The sequence below is a fragment of the Gouania willdenowi genome, chromosome 1 (genome assembly GCF_900634775.1).
Source record: "Gouania willdenowi chromosome 1, fGouWil2.1, whole genome shotgun sequence".
NCBI classification, from domain to species: Eukaryota; Metazoa; Chordata; class Actinopteri; order Blenniiformes; family Gobiesocidae; genus Gouania; species Gouania willdenowi.
In genome coordinates, this window is record NC_041044.1 from 19393976 (window position 1) to 19412925 (window position 18950).

Below are 18950 nucleotides of genomic sequence, written 5' to 3' on the forward strand. Positions count from 1 at the left end.
ACAGATTTAAACATTTACAATTTAAACCCAGTCGTTTGCAAAATCCTAAATGGACTATTAAAACCAATGTCATCCTGTAGCGTTAGTAGTTTAACAATATATAACACACACACACGCGCGCAAGCGTCAGATTTACTGGAATAAAGGTGAAAAATTGCAAAACAGCAAGGGTTCAATGTGTTATCATGTGCATTAAATGATATACTTTTTAAATTACTATGAGCTGTTAATGTTAAGTATTATATTCTTGGCATTTGTTTTTGTGTGTGCGTGTGTTTCTTTGTGCTTGCGTGTGCGTGTGTGTGTGTGTGTCTCAGACAGAGGAGAGACAGATGGAGAAGAAACAGCAGATATTGTTTTGTCGCTCGCCCTGACAGCTTTACCCCAAACAAAATCACACAAACTTCATATATAACTTACTGACGCTCCCTTTGGCTCTTTTTTTTTTTTTTTTTTTTTTCCACTGTCTAACAAAGAAACATCTGGATCCAGTGAAGGCAGACAGGGGGGAAAGCGCCCTAAACACACCAAAGGCTCTTTTTGTGACAAGTGTTAGAAAGAAATAGAGTGAGAAGAGTAATGTGTGTGTGCAGGACACCAGTCTGATAATAAAGTTTATACCAGTTAGATTTAAACCTATCTTTTTAGAATGCAAGGTTAAGGTAACTCTGTAGGTGGATTATGTTTGCAGGGCATTATATTCTCCAGATTTCCCATAAACTAAAATATGACACAATAAAATGAAGCTGCAGTGCTCCTCACCTGGGTTGGGGTCAATTACATTGTTCAGTTATAATTACATTTCCAATTACCCATACAGTTACGATTACAGTTACCATCATTTTTTCCAATTACAATTAAATGACGTTTTTTTTAAATCCTCAAACTCGATTACAATTACGTTCTCAATTACTAAAGTTCCATTACAATGAATTACAATTACTGAGCCTGAAATAAATAACCTAATAAAAGTGAACCTTCCTCTTGTGTTAGCTTTCTATTAGCATCTCTTATGATAACAGGTTCTAAATCAGCTGTAAAATACACTAAACACAAATATCTATCATTTAATTTCTTTCCTATCTATTGGTTATTTTGTTAGGCTTCCTAATCAATGAAAATATATATATAGGTTTTAATATTTTTGTTGTGGATGTCTGAGCCTTTTTTTTTCTGTCAGTAGATTTATTGTTTTTTTAAATAGTAAAATGTGGGAAAACTTGATATGAAACATATTTTAATAATTGTTAACTACATATGTGTAGAACTGTACATAGAACTGTAACATGGTTCCCCAGTTTAGCGTTAAATTATAATTGACAGTTGATATAGAATTTTCATGGCAATTACAATTACAAGTCAATTATCTAAACACAATTACAGTTTAGTTCCGATTATGACGGCAACAGATTCTTAAAATTACAATTATAATTACACCAAAAGTGTAATTAATGATCAATTATACAATTTCAATTATAATTGACCCCAACCCTGCACTACACACAATAGAAATGACTAAAAGTGACTAAAAGAGTTAAATATTCACCTAAAGTCAAGAACCTAAAACAAGAGAAGACGTTTCAAATAGTAAAATAAGTTGTTGTGTTGATTTTAGGTGTGTGTTACTTGCTGTAAACCATGAGTGTGTGTTTGTGTCAGCAGCGTACACCACACCAAGGGCCATCCTGACCGGCCACGACTGTGAGGTGACCTGTGCCAGTGTGTGTGCGGAGTTGGGCCTGGTCATCAGTGGATGCAAAGGTGAGAACACGTGGGCAGCTTTTATTGTGTACACACTCATATCAAATCAAACTTTATTTATATAGTGCTTTTCATATATAAAATACAATTAAATGTGCTTTACATCATTAAATGTGTGTTCATAAGAGAGAAACAATGACTTTACGTCACAACTATTCTCATAAATATGATACTGCTCAATCTGGTGTGTTCGCAAAAAATACCTTTATATTTATTTCTTTTTTTACTTTATATAAAGTTGTGTATTGCAGAATTGTAAAATATTTTATTTAATTTTATTTAATTAAAATAAGACATTGTCGACCGATTCGTTTGGGTCTTTGGGAGCAGAGGTGACAGTAATGGTAATCACGTTACTGTACATGAGTTGCTTTTATGGGTACTTGTACCTTTTTGAGTATATTTCTAAATCAGTAATTTTACTTGTACTTAATTACGTTTTAAAATAAGTAATTTGTTACATATCTACACCCAACCGTTACTGAGTAAACTATTATTTTTTTTGTTTTAAAATGATCAACGGACATTGTGAAACTACACAAAATGAAATGACCAGACAATTATTAAATGCATCACATCATAGCCGACCAATCGGATTAAACGTAATGCACGGCACCAAAACAGCACTGAATGCGTTAGAGTTCATAAATGTAGCTATACTTAGAACCTGGGAATTTTTAAAATTATTTTGAATTGAGTTCATTGGTGTTATTTTTTTTTTTTTTAAAGGAATTGTAATATTGTGTCAAATCTTTTATTTTATACAGATGCTTTTGTGGAAAATAAATGAAGTTCCAATTGTGCAAGATTTCATCTCAACATGAGATGTTTACTGTAGGCAAGGGAACGTGGAAAGATTTAATACCAAAAATAAACATGGAGGTGGAAAGTAACTAGTAACTTTTAGATTGAGTACTATTTAATTGAGCTACTTTTTACTGTACTGTAGTATTTTATGTATTGTACTTCAATCAATACCAGTACTTCTACTTCTCTTTACGCCTCTGTGTGGGAGTCACCAAAGCTAATAAGTTTAAAAAAAACTGCCCAAATGAATTATTTAATACTTATTACTAATAAATATTTGGCGTCTCTCTCCCTGTGTGTGTGCAGAGGGCCCGTGTCTGATCCATTCCATGAATGGGGACCTACTGCGTACCCTAGAGGGCCCTGAGCACTGTCTGCGTCCTCGTCTGATCCAGTCGTCCACTGAGGGCCACTGTCTGATCTACTACGACAAAGGACACTTCTGTCTGTTCACGGTCAATGGCAAACTGCTGGGACACATGGAAATGGAGGACAGCATCAAGGTGAGCCCAACACATGCACATTTGTCTGCATCACGTCAGTGCAGAAGGCCCCGCCCTCTGATTGAAGGTGTGGGTTCACTCTTTGACCTTGGTTTGGGGAAAGGTCGCTGTGCTGCCGTGGGGCAAAACTGTGACTTCACATCTTTCTTCGTTGTTCGCTCACGCACACCAGAGGAAACGCTGCTTTTGATCCGCTGCTCTGTTGTCAGGTCAAATTGCGTGGCTGGTTGTGGTTGAGAACATTCCAGAGTAGCCTGCAGGGCGACACCCCCTCACCCCCACCTCCATTTCCCCCTCCATTTCCTCCCTTGTGGCCTGAGTGACAGAAGATAGTGGATACTGCCTTTGGTTTCCTAACCCGGTGTTTCCAGTTTGGCCTGGGAAATGTAAGGCTAGTGACGCCTGGTTCTAATTAAAGACTGCACCCATGTGTCTGCTCCCTACCAGCTAACCAACCCGCTGCCATTCTACACTGCACATATGCCTACTGGGTATGGGGGCATCACTCAACATTTCTCAGAACTTTTCTGTGTCTTTGATCTAATGCAGGGGTTCCCAAACTTCTCACAGTCCCGTACCCCTTCAGACATTGAACCTGAACCCATGTACCCCCTACTACTGCACACTTAAAACACATAATAATGGAATGTCATATGCAATGTAGCCTTACAGTGAGATTTGCAGAGGTGTAAAGAGTACTGATATATCCTACTCAAGTAGAAGTGCTGTTACTTGATAGAAATTATACTCAGTTACATGTAAGTCACACATAAAATACATAAAAGTAGCTCAATTAAATAGTACTCAAAGTAAAAGTTACTTTCACCACGGTTACCACGGTTCCCTTGCATACAGTAAACATCTCATGTATAAACTCAAAAAGGAAGAGACCAAATCTTGCACAATTTGAACTTAATTTATTTTCCACAAAGGCATCTGTATAAAATAATCTAAATAAATTTTATTAGTAAAAAAATAATAATGTTTTTTTAAATAAAATGAAACCAATGAATTCAACTCAAAATAATAAAAATATTTTCAGGCTCTACGTATAGCAACATTTATAAACTCTAAAACTGATCAAATAACCTCCATTGAATGCTGTTTTAGAGAGGTGCATTATGTTTATTCTGATTATTTCATTTTTTGTAGTTCCACAATGTTCGTTGATCATTTTAAAACAAAACAAAATAATTGACTCAGTAACAGTTGAGTGTAGAAATGTAACAAATGACTTTACTTAAGTAAAATGACTGATTTAGAAGTACCCATAAAAGAAACTCAATTACAGTGATGTGAGTACTTGTAATCTGTTACTTTCACCTTTGAAAATGTGTCCCTGAATTTTACCTATTCTGTAGCCTGAAAAATATACAATTTAACATTTTATTCAGAATCATCACTAGATATATTTAAATAATTAGCCTACTGGCATTTTCAGTGAGAAACAATCTTTTTTTTTTTTTTTTTTTGAAAAAGAAATCTACCAAACATTTGTTGATTGAACATATAGCAGTTATACATCATATTCATCACCCTGAAACTGTAAAGCACGACTCACTACAACTTGAATGAGAAGCGTGAGGTTAAGAGGATGCACAGAACTCTGCAATGTTCGGATGAATTATTTAATCTTTCTCCACTCAAAGTTTATGTATTGTTTGTCAAACCTTAAAATCCACTTTCACACAACTTTGTGGTAGCATATATGTATATATATATATTTGGCTAGCACAAAGCTATGTTGCTCTTGTCATATTTACACCGGCCAATGTGTCATTTATGGCAGTGAATGGAGGCTCCTGACTGCTAGTTTACTTATATTCTAGTTTACAATGTTGTCAAGCTGTTATTAATTTTTATTCACGTACACCCTGTTCCCACTTTGGGAACCTAGGATCTAATGCAGGGGTGTCAAACTCATTGTAGTTCAGGGATCAAATACAGACCAGTTTAATCTCAAGTGAGCCACAGATTATAGGTGGTAAGATGAGCAATTTTATCCTTCACATGCCCTATTTGCACTTCCTCGTATAATACAGTAGTATTTTTGAAAAATGTACAGTAATTATAACAATTTCAGATTAAAAACAACTTCCATCATGTGACATAGGCATGGGAAAACTGAGCCCTGTAAAAAGTATTGTGCAGTTACATTAAATTTGTGTATTTGGAGCTACAAAAGTTGCCTTTTTATTACTTCTGGAAATGCTCAAAATCTAAATAGCGCAAAAAAAACTGGTGAAACACCTGAATTTTGGAAAAAAACACTTAAATATCGCTTTTATGAGGAGGATTTTCAGACGTTTCAGTATTGACATGTATTGCAAAAGCACCATGGAAACACTTTAATCACAAATACACATCACAGAATGTTAGGTACCTGGTCACATGACCACTTCTCTCAGATAAAACATGGCACGGTACATGTAGACCGGGACATTTCTTAGCATTATACTTTCAAATTCTTACTGCCACATTAGACGTGAAGCAATTAAGGAATGCAGTGTGTTATAACAAGGTTTGACTTCCTGCAGAAAGTCTCACGGGATGAGATTTCTCCTGCCCAAAGTAACTTTCAATGGAAACACGTTCAAAGCGCAAATATACTTTGTTGACATTTAGAAATATCGCTTTTATTTAGTGTAAATCTGTAGTGGAAACTCAGTTTGAGATATTTACAACTGAATTAGCTAGTGATTTACACAATGAGTCATGCTTTCGCTGTCATTTCTACTTTCTCCTGCGGGCCGAATTGAAAGATTTAAACGGCCTGATTTGGCCCCTGGGCCTTGGGTTTGACACTTGTGATCTAATGAATATGTAGCTAATTGTACATGGTTCATCAAAGAGAGTAAAATATGGCAATTGGATCGAGGCGAATCAACTTAATGGAAAACTCAAGAGAAGTCCAGTTAGTGTCGGATATATCCCACGACCTGGATGTCTGAGAATCCTCACAGTCAGAGATTCTCCATGTTTCCCAGAGTTCTATCCAAAGATGAAACCTGGGAACGTCAGGCTGCTGTCAGCTTTCCTCCGCTGCTGTAAATTCTGCTGGTGTCAGATGACATTAGGAAAATCCTAACATCTCAGAGCAAAGCTAGCAGAGCCCAAAGCTCCCCTCCTTTGTGAAGGTCCAGCAGTATTTAGAGCTCTCCTGTACATACAGAATCAATCTTGTGGGCCTTCAGAGGCTCCACACAGTAGGACTCCAGGATAAATAAGCGTCTGTCCTCAGTGCGAGAGAGAGAGAGAGAGAGAGGACGAGGGCGAGCGTACGCGCTGTGAATTTATAGAGGTCTAGAGTCAGAGGTTAGATGACAGGCTAACAGTCGGCATCCCGGACTAATAGCAGAATCGGGTGACAGTAGACATACTGAATGGATTACATTGTTTTAAGTAGCGGTATAACTCAGGCTGTGTTACCACGGGTTCTTCTCCTGACTGCCTTCATGTAACAGCAGGATTAACAGCTCCATAAATTCATTTTTAAACCTTCCCCCTGGCCTCAGACTTTCACCCACTGTTCAAGCAACACGGGCATCAAAAGTGCACGTGTTTCTGCTGAACTCACTTATTTTTCCGGCCATCCGAGCCCGAGCCGCCATCTTAGCCCCCGCAGAGCCGTCGGCCATCTTGTTTCACCGCCCGGTGGCAAACGGTGGAGATGTGATGTTCCTACTTTGCTGACATCGCTGTGACTCTCTCACCTCCCGCTGAGCTTCACTAAGGTCATGGAGGTTGTTAAACTCGCACTAATAAACCATTTTAAACAACCCACGTCTGCTCCCGTTACAATATCATATTTTCAGAGGCAGCTGAAGTGCTTTAGGGTTTATGCTCAGCATGTTTTACTTACTATCAAAAGGACTAAAAAAAGCCACCTGGATGAAAACAAACAAAAAGCAAAGAAAAAACTTTGAACATATCAAGTGGTCCTCTCCGTTCGCCAGCATTAAAGCAGTCTTCAACCAAACAAACAAACAGATACACAGAAAAAGCCTGGATGTTAGCATTTAGCTGTTGTACACGTCTGAGCCGCTGAACTACAAAAGATACAGAATTGTTCTACAGAAATGGGTGGAGACTAAAGCCGAAGGAGGAGGAACTGTAGCCGTTAGCAGATGTATAACATCTATATTATCGAGGTAACCAAAACTGTTTTATTAGCCATGCTACCAGTTTTGTGTGCTTGATTTGAGCTTTTTAATGCAACTATTTCCACACAGGGGAGCATATTTGAATGTTTGTTTGTAAGTAGTTATAGTAGTTATTGAGAGCATTCATTGAGCTAACAAAGCACTAACCACAGGGTGATGGGACACGTTTGACATTTGTGCCGTGGAATGGTCCAAAAATGGACGCCATCTTGACTGGGACAAACCACGCATAGCAACCAGCTCTGTCTACATAAATAATCACATCCATAACATCAAATAACTATTTTGCGTGGAAGAAAATGAAAGACAAGTGTCTAGTAATACACAGCAAATGATATCCTCAATCTGATAGAAGTGAACACGATTCACCTTCAGCTCCATTCATACTCCCACTGCACAATTACACTTTAGAGATCTACAGTTACTGTATGTACATACATATATTTTAATTACTTTTTCAATTATTATCAGCATTATACGTTTCTTTGTTTTTAATCTTTTGGGTTAGGGTGAGGGGTCCTTTGTGATATCCAGTGTGGACAGCAAAGTAAAAATGTCATCGTAAAGATAAACATGTTTCCTTACTGTGCACATGACAATAAACACTTTATCTTTAGACATTTAAAGAGGTGGGGCACAAAAAACAAAGGCCCTACAAAGTATAACTAACAGAGCTAACAGCTAATTGTTACTTTTAAGTGGACGTGATTAAAGTGTACTTGTTGTTGTGCTGAGCTTTAAACGGTTATTTACCAGTGATACACAAACGTGAGATAAAATGTCAACATGTTCAGTCGTTAGCAATACATAATGATTTTTTTTGTCCCTTAGCTACAGTGTGAATGCTTTCACATGCTAGCTTGAGTGCTAGCTACTGCCACTGCCTGTTTCCCAATAAAGCCTTAGCTTGTGTCTGCTAGCGCTGCTGTAATGTGAGTCTGATGCAGCACACATGCCTCCACTGACGGAACAGTCTTCTTCTGGGTCGCAGCTCAAAGACGTTGGGGTTGTAAAACCACAGAAGCTCTAAATTAGTGTCACTCTGCGCCTTAACAACTTGGACCGTGCCTCGTCATTTCAGCAGTTTGTCTGTGGGCTGATTGATGCTCTGGGTCCAGAGCTCACTCATAATTGACTCCATTGCTTTGTGTGCATCAGGTCCCCGAGGAGCCGCTCAGCTGCAACAGTAGGAAAAGCAGATGAGACGAGTAAATCTCTCCGCTTCACTGTGGGGAGCCATCTTTGGTCTGAGTGTACACAAAGTCCCAAAGGTTCCCTGCACTGAGCGAGGAACTCTTGTCAGATCCACAACTTATGAGCTTTGCTCCAATTGGTCCCACGTTAGCAGACGCTGCTGCAGCTTAAAGAGCTTTGTTGCTCTGTGTTTGTCTTGTTAAGCTGTTAACAGCTGATTGTTGACAACAAACACCCACATCTGTGATTACTCTAACGCTGAGACGGCCCACTTTTATTACAGCGAGGGCCACAGACGTGACCGATTGATCCGAGGGCCACATTATCAACATTCATGTCAGCATTTGGAATAAAAACCAATCTGAACATTAACGCAGGAAAGAACAAAGGGTTTCTGTGTGTTTTTGTTGAGTCATTTGGCATATTTATAGGGGGCCAAGCCTGTGGGGCCAGGGAACCGCGTATGTGAGCATTTGCGGTTCCTAGGACCAGCGGTGCTAGGAACCCTATTGTAATTGTTCCGATTATAGTTTCCTTTTATTGTTCCGTTGGTAAAAGTGGTGCTGCAGGCTAAACCGTGCAAAGGGAGGGCGGTGCCCTTTGCAGGGACGGTTCAAACCCCCCAGCTTACCTTGGACGCAAAAACTCACATGTCCGCCAGCAGGTGGCGCTATAACCAAGGTCAACACGTTTTGGCCTATAACTCCCACACCGTATGTCGCACATGCAAAAACTTCATATCCACAGATTTCCTGAATAGCACTGACTCAGCTTGGCTAGACCACGCCCATTTCTGCTTATAGCTTTGTTGGTACAAAATCACGAAAACCGGAAAACCTACTTTTTCAAACTACTCTTTGGGGTTTTGTCCAATCAGCGTGAAACTTGTCACGTAGAGTCTTCAGTTGGACTTGATCTAAAGTTCAGCAAATAATTTTGCTAGCTCAAAATATGCGCAAATTATTAACGAGTACATTTTTCTAGCTAGCTTTTAAAACACGAACTGTTGCATATCTCGGTCAAAATAAATACTAACAACACCAAACCTGAGATCCTTGGTTGGCATGTGACTGTGAGGGTATGCGCCAAATTTGAATAATGTAGGTCACTAGGGGGCGCTGCAAATACATCTTTAATGGCGAGACCGATTTTTGCCAGATTTGGTGGGTATGACCTTGGGCTGCTCCTGAGGCCATATCTTGAAGTTAATTGCAATTGGTCAAAGTGGGCGTGGCTTATTACAACATAAACAACAAACATTTATTCCAGCTCAAATATTATGTTGAGGGCTGTGAAATTTACAGGGTATATATAGCACACAGACAACTCATACCAAAAAGTGGGCCACCAGGTGGCGCTATAATGGTTGCAAACATGTTTATATTTTAAATCTCGTCTTCATAAACTTTATATCTACGTGTTCCCTAAATAGAGTCGCATCTTCTGGCATAGGCCACTCCCACGACATATTTCTCTTTGTTAATCACTACACATCAAAAACCTACTTTTTCAAACTCCTCCTAATGTTTAAACTCTATCTGCACCAAACTTTGCACATACAATCTCCACATTTGCCTGATCAAAAGTTGTGTAAAGAGTTTTGTTTGCTCAAAATATGTGCAAATTTATTAACTTGTGTCACAGGTCAACCAGAGACTCGGTGCCAAATTTGGCGCAAATTGGATAATAGTGGGTGCTATGAACAGAGAAACATCAAGCAACAGATTTGATAAGATTTGCACGGAATTTGACGCATTTTGACCTCTAACTTTCACAAATGAAATCATATCTTCATAAGATTTTATATCTACGTATTCCCTAAATAGAGTTGCATCTTCTGACATAGGCCACGCCCTCTCCCACAGCATATTTCTCTTTGTAAGTCACTACACATCAGAAACCTACTTTTTTAAACTCCTCCTGGTGTTGAAGCTCCATCTGCACCAGACTTTGCACATATAATCTCCAGACTAACATATTTATTATTATTGTTGAGTACATTTTTCTGTCATTTTGTGGTTTTTTTTGTTATTTTTTTAATATTTTTTTGACATTCTGTGTATTTTCGATCTCGTTTTGTGTGTTTTTGCATATTTTATCTGTTTGTGGTTGATTTCAGATTTTCTTGTTTGTTTTTGTTGTCTTTTTTGTGTGTTTTTGACTCATTCTGTGTATTTTGTTGTCATATTGTGTATCACTGAAGTTTTGTATTGTGTACGTTTTTGTTGTCATACTGTGTTTTTGTGTATATGTGTTTCTGTTGTTTTATGTGTTTTTCAGTTATTTTGTGTATTTTTGTTTTCATAATTATATATTTTTCTCTTATTGTGTCTTATTGCTGTGTATTTGTAGTCATTTATGTACATTTTTGTTGTCATTTTATGTACATTTTTAAGTAATTTTACATAATTTTGTTGTCATTTTGTGTATCGTGTGCACAGTTTAGTGCATTTTTGTATTATTTTGTGTGTTTTTGGTGAAAAAAATTAAGCTGAGCACCACCTGTTCCCCATGTCTCAAATATTCTGTCTGTCTGTGTCTGTAGGCCATGCTCCTCAGTCGTGATGGTCAGTACCTGATGACGGGCGGTGATGGAGGCGTGGTCTCTGTGTGGCAGGTCTATAACCTCAAACAGCTGTTCACCTACCCGGGATGTGACGCAGGCATCCGCTCTATGGCCATGTCACATGACCAAAGGTACCAGAGATCATGGTTGATGGTTCAGTGTGTGCTGAAGGCAGTAGTTTGACCTCTTTTTATGACCTCAGGTGCATCATCACCGGCATGACGTCTGGTAGCATCGTCCTTTTCTACAACGACTTTAACCGCTGGCACCATGAGTACCAGACCAGGTACTGAGCTGGACCAGCAGCCATGTGACTGACCAGAGGGGGGCGCTCTCATCAAAGCCACTGCTCCCTTTATAAAACCCTGATGTCCTGAATGTAAGTCAGTGAGAGAAGAAGAAAACGTGCGTCCTGCTATTGTGAGAGAATCAAACTATTTTTAAAAAGGGCATTGCTATATTTTGTAGATCAGATAGAAGATATTTCCTATCAGTCTTTTGGGGGCGGGGCTATGCTAGCTAACTACGGTTCAAATCAGATCTATTTTTAGCTCCAAAACTCTATTTTCATGCTCTCCAGAGACATTTGAAGAGTTAGTGTGAAGTTTTCTCTTGACTTAATCCAAATATTTGTGCGCTTTAGGGTGTGTGATTTATTTCCTCTGTAGGGGTGTGTGTGTGTGTGGGGGGAGGGGGGGGGTAATTATTGAGTTCACTCTCACCTGAAAGTTTTTTTGTTTTGTTTTTTTTGTTTCGACATCACTGCAGATGGATCAGAAATGTTTAAATTGAATGAATGATAGAAAACCGTAACGTAAGATGAAGTTTATTGAGGGAATCTACATTTCTATTGTCTTAAAAAAAATGTTTTAATGTTAATATGTTTCTCCATGTTTGAGTGTTCTACTCATCCTGTACTTATTCCTCTCTGTGCATGGCTCACATCTGCACATATCAGTTAAAAAACATTTAAAATCCCAGCTTTCTGTAAAGGAATCGCATGTGTGTTTTTTTTTCCCCCCAATGACTGAAAAAGTGATGAGGCATTTCTCTGTGTAGCCCCTCAAAGGTCAAGACAAAGTCATTTGATGTTTCATGCAAAGATCAGAGGGAAACACTGCAGGATATTCTTTGATCAATCATCCAATGAGCCGAATGTGACAGACATGGTAGAAAACATGTTACTATTCCTCTGTGAATGAAGCGTCCACCTCTGTCTTTGATCTTCAGTTAACATTCCTTTGATCTTTTAAGTTTGTGCTTCAGCATGGTTTGGAAATCTTCAGTCATTCAGGACCTTCTCTTATCTTAGAAACAGGGGTTTTTGCAGTCACTTTGGAGTGTGTTGTGTGCTGAATTCTGACAATAAAGAGATTTTATAACCTGAAGGTGTCCTTTTTAATCTGTGTGAGGAATGGCTCCATCTAGTGTTGAACGTTGGCTCTACTGATGCAGCAGAGATGTCAAAGTAATCAGAGTACTTTGATCTCAAGTGGGCCGCAGACTTTGGGTGGGACAACAAGCAGTGTCAACATTAATGTTCCCTAGTTTGCACTTCCATGTAAATAATGAATATATTAACAATATCCAGTCACATATCAACCCGTTTTCACTTTAAATTGCATATTTTTTTGTTAAAATTTGTATCTAATTTCGGGAAATTTTCTGGAATGGTTTAAGGAAAATTGCAGGATTTTGAAAGAATTTAACAGTTCTTTTAAATCACAGATTGCAAATATTGTTGAGTTTTATTGAATTTGTGTATTTGGAGGGGCAGAGATATCTACATCATTTTTACTGAATTGTTTCCTGTAAAAGGCCAGATTTGACCCCTGGGCTTTGAGTTTGACACACGTGCATTAACGTGTGCTAACAACCATTGGTGTAAAGAGTACTGATATAAACTACTCAAGTAGAAGTACCGTTACTTGATTGAAATTGTACTCAAGTACAAGTATGTCATACATAAAATACTCATGTACAAGTAAAAAGTAGCTCAATTAAATAGTACTCAAAGTAAGTTACTAGTTACTTTCACCCCCTACATATATTTTTGGTAATAAATGTAGCCACAATTCCCTTATATACAGTAAATATCTCATGTAAAAACTTCAAAAGAATGAGACCAAATCTTAATTTATTTTTCCACAAATGCATCTGTATAAAATAAAAGGTTTATCAACATGTTCACTTCTTTTTTAAATAAAATAACACCAATTAATTCAATTTAAAATTAAAAAATATCTTCAGGCTCTAAAGTGTAGCTACATTTATGAAACTTTCAACACTGTTTTGGTGCCGTGTAGTACGTTTAATCTGATTGGTCGGCTATGATGTAATGCATTTGATTGGTCATTTCATTTTTTGTAGTTTCACAACGTCTGTTGATCATTGAAAAAAAAAAAAAAATGTACTCTGTAAATTTTGGACGTTGAAATGTAATTAATTACTTTACAAGTACCTATAAAAGCAACTCAATTACAGTAACGTGAGTACTTGTAATTTGTTACTTTCACCTCTGCTAATACTACAAATAAGCTGAAAGATAAGGAAATTTGTGACTCAATGTCTTTATTTCATCACTTGTATTGTTGCCAGTGCTGCTAAAACACACACACACACACACAAAATGCCTAATATTAACCACAGTTATATGAACTTTATATAAAAGGTTCTGTGACAGAAAAAGCTGCTGTTAAACATAGCTTTAGTTTACAGATGTGGATGTTTGGAGTTTAAAAACACAAACATGTAAAAAGACAACATAATTAATCTAATATACATGTTTTGATGGTGTAAGGAAATGTTGAAAACTGCAGAGTTTGAGATTGCATTCAGTACATTAGTGATCAGCAGCTACGGCTACAAAACGGGAACGTTCTGCTTGATTTGAAACGTATGTAGCAACTGAAAGCAAAAAAAAAATTGACCTGCTACAAACAAGAAAATAGGTGCACGTCAATGTCAACTTGTTGAAGAGAATCTTTATTTATGAGCAGGATAATAAGAGCGCCAAAAGAAGTGCAATTTATTTATGCTTGTACTTTAAATTACTTTCACAAATCAGCAAACATGTCAGTGATAAATCTAGATCACATGGGCAAAGTTTGGAGGGAATAACAATGGTTTTTTTCTTTACTACACAGAAACAATGAGGAATTAACACAGGGAAACACAGGGAAAATATGCTTTTCATTGCATTTGTTACATCAAATATAACAGATCTGACAAACAATCAGGGCTATGAAATGTTAACACAGATACAAAGAGCACAAAATAATACAAAACACTTTATTTATTGTCAAACTGGAGAGATCTAAAAAAAAAACCAACCTGGTTCAGATGAGTTTGGCCTTTATGTTCGTTCACTGATGGCCTCCAGTGGTTCTCTGTGATTCACAGTTTAAAACAATATTTCTGTATGTTGTGGAACCAAAGCTCCCAGTTATCACATGTTTCCAGGAGCCACAGGCTGTTTGACATCATGTTCATTCCCTTTCTGCACAATAAATAAAACCAAATATACAATAACATGAGCAGAAGATAACGTTGCTAAACTCGCTCCTCAGCTGGTAGAAAGCTGGGAGATGGAGGAGCAGCTGATGACAGTGGACTGGTGGCTCTGGGAGGAGTGGAGGGAGGAGAGGGAAACATGGAGGAAGCAGGGGAAGGAAGCTGCATCACCAGGGGCTGAAGGAGGGAAACGGGAGAGCGAGGCAGTGATGGAGACTCAGGCTCAGAGGGAGAGGATGTGTGTTCCTCTGCAGGCGAGGGCTGCAGCAGGGGTGTGGATGCAGAGGGAGGAGGAGGAGGAGGAGGGGGAGGAGCATCTGATTGGTGATGGTGGTGGTTGTTGTTTGGAGAGTGAGCAGCTGCTGCTGGAGGCCACACCCCCACTGGGGAGGTCAGCTCAGTGGGCTCTGGGGCTTCGTCACATGACAGCGAGACGGAGGACACGGGTCTGTCTGGAGCAGAGGAAAGTTCCTCTGGTTGTAGAAGTGGAGACAGAGCAGGAAGTTGCAGGTTCTCCTTATCCAGCGCCGTGTTCTGTTAACACAGAGGAACAATCAGTCAGTTCATGTCTCTGTTTAACATGGATCAGTGACAAATAGAAAAAACACATTTTCTTCTCTTTCTAAATCATATTTTATGGTTTCATTTATTCAAACAACTTTAAATACATTTCCTGAAAAAAGTTGTCTGAATAAATTACCCCTTAACACGTTGGTTCCTAACCGTTTTTGGGTCGTGACCCCATTTTTTTACATCACAAATGTCTGGCATTTGTTTTTGATATGGATTTAGATACTAGATTTATATTAGAGAAAATGAAAGTTTAGAATACCTTTGTTTGAGATTGTATGTGGTAAATAATAATAATTGAATAATTATTAAAAAATAAATAAACTTAACTTAAACTTTTTTATCAATTACCAAACATTTCAACCGACCCCATTTTAATTCCTGGGGACCCCACATTGAGTAATGGACCCCAAGGTTAAAAAGCACTGCTTTAACATATAACCTTAAACAGCTTAAAGAAAAAAACAAGATAAATTATTATTATTAATATTATAACTCAATGTGTATTAATAAATTATATAAATTACTGAGTTTTTTCTTGTTCTATGAAATGCTTCTTTTTTACTTTTTAGATGCATTTGTGTTGTTTGCCACAAGGTGGCGACAAAACACACGGAATGTAACTGCTTTCATATCTAAAGATCAAACATTTCAAAATAAATGCAAATCAGACATGAAGGAGACCGTATTGATCATCAAGACTTTGATTAAAACAATGTTTACGTAAATCTCCTCAAAGACATGTTTGATGATGATCCTCTGGTGAAAGTGGGAACCATTAGTGAAGAACAAACAGGAAGGAAACGGGAGCGGCTCAACAGGAAGAGAGGAATTAGGAAGAGGGCGGAGTCAAGTGTGTAGCTTATAGTTTCTAAATATGTCATTATAAAGTGATGAGGACGTTTCCTCTGCAGCCTGTGGCGTTTATGACTTTATGAAGGACTTTTCTCCTGAAAATAAAAATAAAACCATCAGATGTTTGTCAGTTTACCAGGACGGCTGTGGCGTCATGGTTCAAATGTGTCGTCAGTTCACCCGTCACCTCGTTTTTCATGTTGTTCTCCAAGACCACATCGTCCTGCACACACACAAACACACACATTTAAGCCTTTCTTTAGACACACACACGCACGCACACGCACCGTGACCCATGGGTGTGACAGGACGTCCTCCGCTGTGTAACGAGCCTCCACGTTCACCTGCAACATTTTCCCAATCAGCTCCTGCATGAAGACATGAGACGTTTACACACATTAAATAACATGAACACTGTCTGTGCTCTGTTGTTATTACACAACTGTATCAAACTTTATTGTTAGTGTGGGAGTTTACAGAGCGACGTTAACATTCATGTCAATATTTACAATCATGGCCGATCTGGCCATTAACTTAAAAAGGAACAAAGTGTTTTTTTGTGAATTTTATAGTAAATTTTGTGTGTTTTTTGTAAATTCTTGAAAGCATTTTGTGTTTATTGGTCTGTTTTTGCTGTGGTTTTATGTATTTTTCTGTCATTCTGTATGTTCGCGTGGTTGGTATGTGTGTTATTACGAGTCATTTTGTGTATTTTCTCTCCAATTGTGTACTTTTTTGAGTAAATATGTTTATATTTGTTGTTGTCTCGTATGTTTTTGGAGTACATTTTTAATTATTAACTTTGGGGGCCACACAAAATGACACCAAGGGCCACATGTGGAACCCCGGGCTGACAGTTACCCATGGTTTTAATACATTATTACACTGTATGTAGTTCATTTTACGGTTAGTATCAGAAAAACAAACAAAAAGACTACTTTGTTGGACTGATTGTGTGTGTGTGTGTGTGTGTGTGTGTGTGTGTGTGTGAGGCCCAAACCTTGGCAGAATCACTGATGTTGTCCCAGTAAGGACTGGGAAAGTCCAACCGCCCGAGGAGAATCTGATCAAACAAGTCCTCCTGCTGATTGTTGTCACTAAAATAAAAAAAACAAAAGCAATCATCAACTATTGAGCAGCGTGACACATCCCTACCATAGAAACCAGTCATATAATGGTTTGCTGTGCACGTTGAGCCTCACCTTCTAAATGGAGGGAAGCCACAGAGCAGGATGTATGTAATGACACCTGCTGCCCAGACATCCACCTTCAGACCATAACTGTGGGAAATACACACGGATTATTAAACTGTACCTCCATATGGAAGAAATTAGCACCGCGTTGAAAAAAAAAACTCAAGACAACTAAATTGTTTTTGTCTGATCCAGACTCCAACTCATTCTTTAAAACATGTCTGACTGCGATAGTATTTATAATTACGACAATAACGTTTTTTTTTGTATTGTAACGATATCACATTGTACTCTCACCTTAAAACATTCAATTATTCCCCATTGTCCTACCCTGACTCCCTCTTCCCTGTTCCCTTCCCCCTCACCCAGGTGTAACACTGGCCTCTCTTTTTATATTCTCCCTTTAATAAAGTGTTTATTACCCTTCCTTAGGGAGGTGTGGTGAGGGTTACACTTATGCAATAAAATAATAATTAATTCATTAATTTACAATGACAAAATATGCAAAGCTATCATGAAAAGATTAAACTACATATAGTGTGTTGACATTCAACAGCACATTTCAGCAACAAGGCATTCAAACGCACATAACATTAATATATAAACATAAAGCTCAGACATCACATGGGTAGGACGTCGAATAATGTTGAGTTCTGAGTCGCTTTGAACGCAGCATAACTGATCCAAACCCAGTGACAGCCTTACCCTGACTCAGTGATGATCTCTGGAGCCACATAAGTGGGGGTCCCACACACAGTGTACAAGGGTCCTTCTACCACCGTGGCCAGGCCAAAGTCCCCCAGTTTCACTGATTTGGTTCCATCCAGATTCTCACACACCTAAGAATAAAGAGATAAAGAGTCCTCACTGCAGCTGGTTTCTGTGTGTGTGTGTGTGTGTGTGTGTGTGTGTACCAGCAGGTTCTCTGGTTTGATGTCCCTGTGGACGATGCTCATGCTGTGCAGGTATCTCAGAGCTCCTGACAGGTTGTTCACCATCGTGCTGGCGTCTGTCTCTGTGTATTTAGTCGAGGAGGTGATGGCGTCAAATAAATCCCCTCCCTGTGGGACGCACGGAGGATCAGTGTGATGATGATGATGATGATGATGATGATGAGGAAGAGTCTTACACAACCTTAACCAGCTCCATGACCAGGTACAGCTCAGAGGGCGTGTCCACCTCCTCCACCAGCAGGATGATGTTTGGATGCTTTACCCTGCGCAGCACAGCCACCTCGTTCTCTATCAGGTGCTCCTGAAGCACGCACGCACACACACACACACACACAGTGGTATGCAGCGTCAGATTTGTTTGGACGCCCCACGTGAGCGGACGATTTTAAAAACTGATGTTGACAAGTAGTCATGGTAACCCAGAATAAGTTATAGAAGAGCTCAATGTTGACTTTCTGTGTCTTGCAATAACATGTGTAATGAATTGGCGCTATACAAATAATTTCATTTGTAGATTTTTATTTTTTTTAATAAATTTTAAAAAAAAAAAAAAAAAAAAAAAACATACTGGGGTTAAAGATGGAACTATTGGAACTATTATGTTTTTTAATAAAATACATCTGAGGCCATTATGTTAAAAATGATTTTTAATTATGAGGTGAAGCCTTAATTACATAATGCAGTGCATATTAAACATGTCCTACTCCTTTGTTGTTATACAGTGAGCACATTTATCTTATAAAGCAACTAAAGCAATGCGTTCACAAACAGAAATAATAAAAAGAAATTGAACAGTAAACCTTTCCCCTGCACTTGGCTTTGTCGATGATCTTCAGAGCAAACTCCTTCCCTGTGGACCTGAACAGAAAGAA

The 18950-nt window shown here is 38.4% G+C and overlaps 2 protein-coding genes across 12 annotated transcripts in view; one reads left to right on the forward strand and one right to left on the reverse strand.

Annotated features, from left to right (window-relative positions):
• Positions 1-11441, forward strand: part of lrba (LPS-responsive vesicle trafficking, beach and anchor containing) — a 222265-nt gene extending 210824 nt beyond the window's left edge. For 4 of the 8 annotated variants that reach the window (XM_028469572.1, XM_028444348.1, XM_028443505.1 and 1 more), the window contains 4 exons: positions 1660-1761; positions 2875-3071; positions 10974-11125; positions 11197-11441. In XM_028469572.1, coding sequence (XP_028325373.1) covers positions 1660-1761; positions 2875-3071; positions 10974-11125; positions 11197-11287 — 542 coding nt within the window. In that variant the 3' untranslated portion in view covers positions 11288-11441. The remainder of the gene's footprint in view (positions 1-1659; positions 1762-2874; positions 3072-10973; positions 11126-11196) is intronic. The other 4 variants (XM_028445918.1, XM_028446752.1, XM_028433844.1 and 1 more) reach the window with 1 other exon arrangement.
• A 2187-nt stretch (positions 11442-13628) lies between these two features.
• The window catches only part of dclk2a (doublecortin-like kinase 2a), a 40908-nt gene continuing 35586 nt past the window's right edge, over positions 13629-18950 (reverse strand). For all 4 annotated transcript variants that reach the window (XM_028454469.1, XM_028454452.1, XM_028454461.1 and 1 more), the window contains 9 exons: positions 18879-18936; positions 18260-18379; positions 18040-18186; positions 17831-17964; positions 17135-17212; positions 16933-17029; positions 16220-16300; positions 16069-16155; positions 13629-15041 (listed from right to left, as the gene is read on the reverse strand). In XM_028454469.1, coding sequence (XP_028310270.1) covers positions 14547-15041; positions 16069-16155; positions 16220-16300; positions 16933-17029; positions 17135-17212; positions 17831-17964; positions 18040-18186; positions 18260-18379; positions 18879-18936 — 1297 coding nt within the window. In that variant the 3' untranslated portion in view covers positions 13629-14546. The remainder of the gene's footprint in view (positions 15042-16068; positions 16156-16219; positions 16301-16932; positions 17030-17134; positions 17213-17830; positions 17965-18039; positions 18187-18259; positions 18380-18878; positions 18937-18950) is intronic.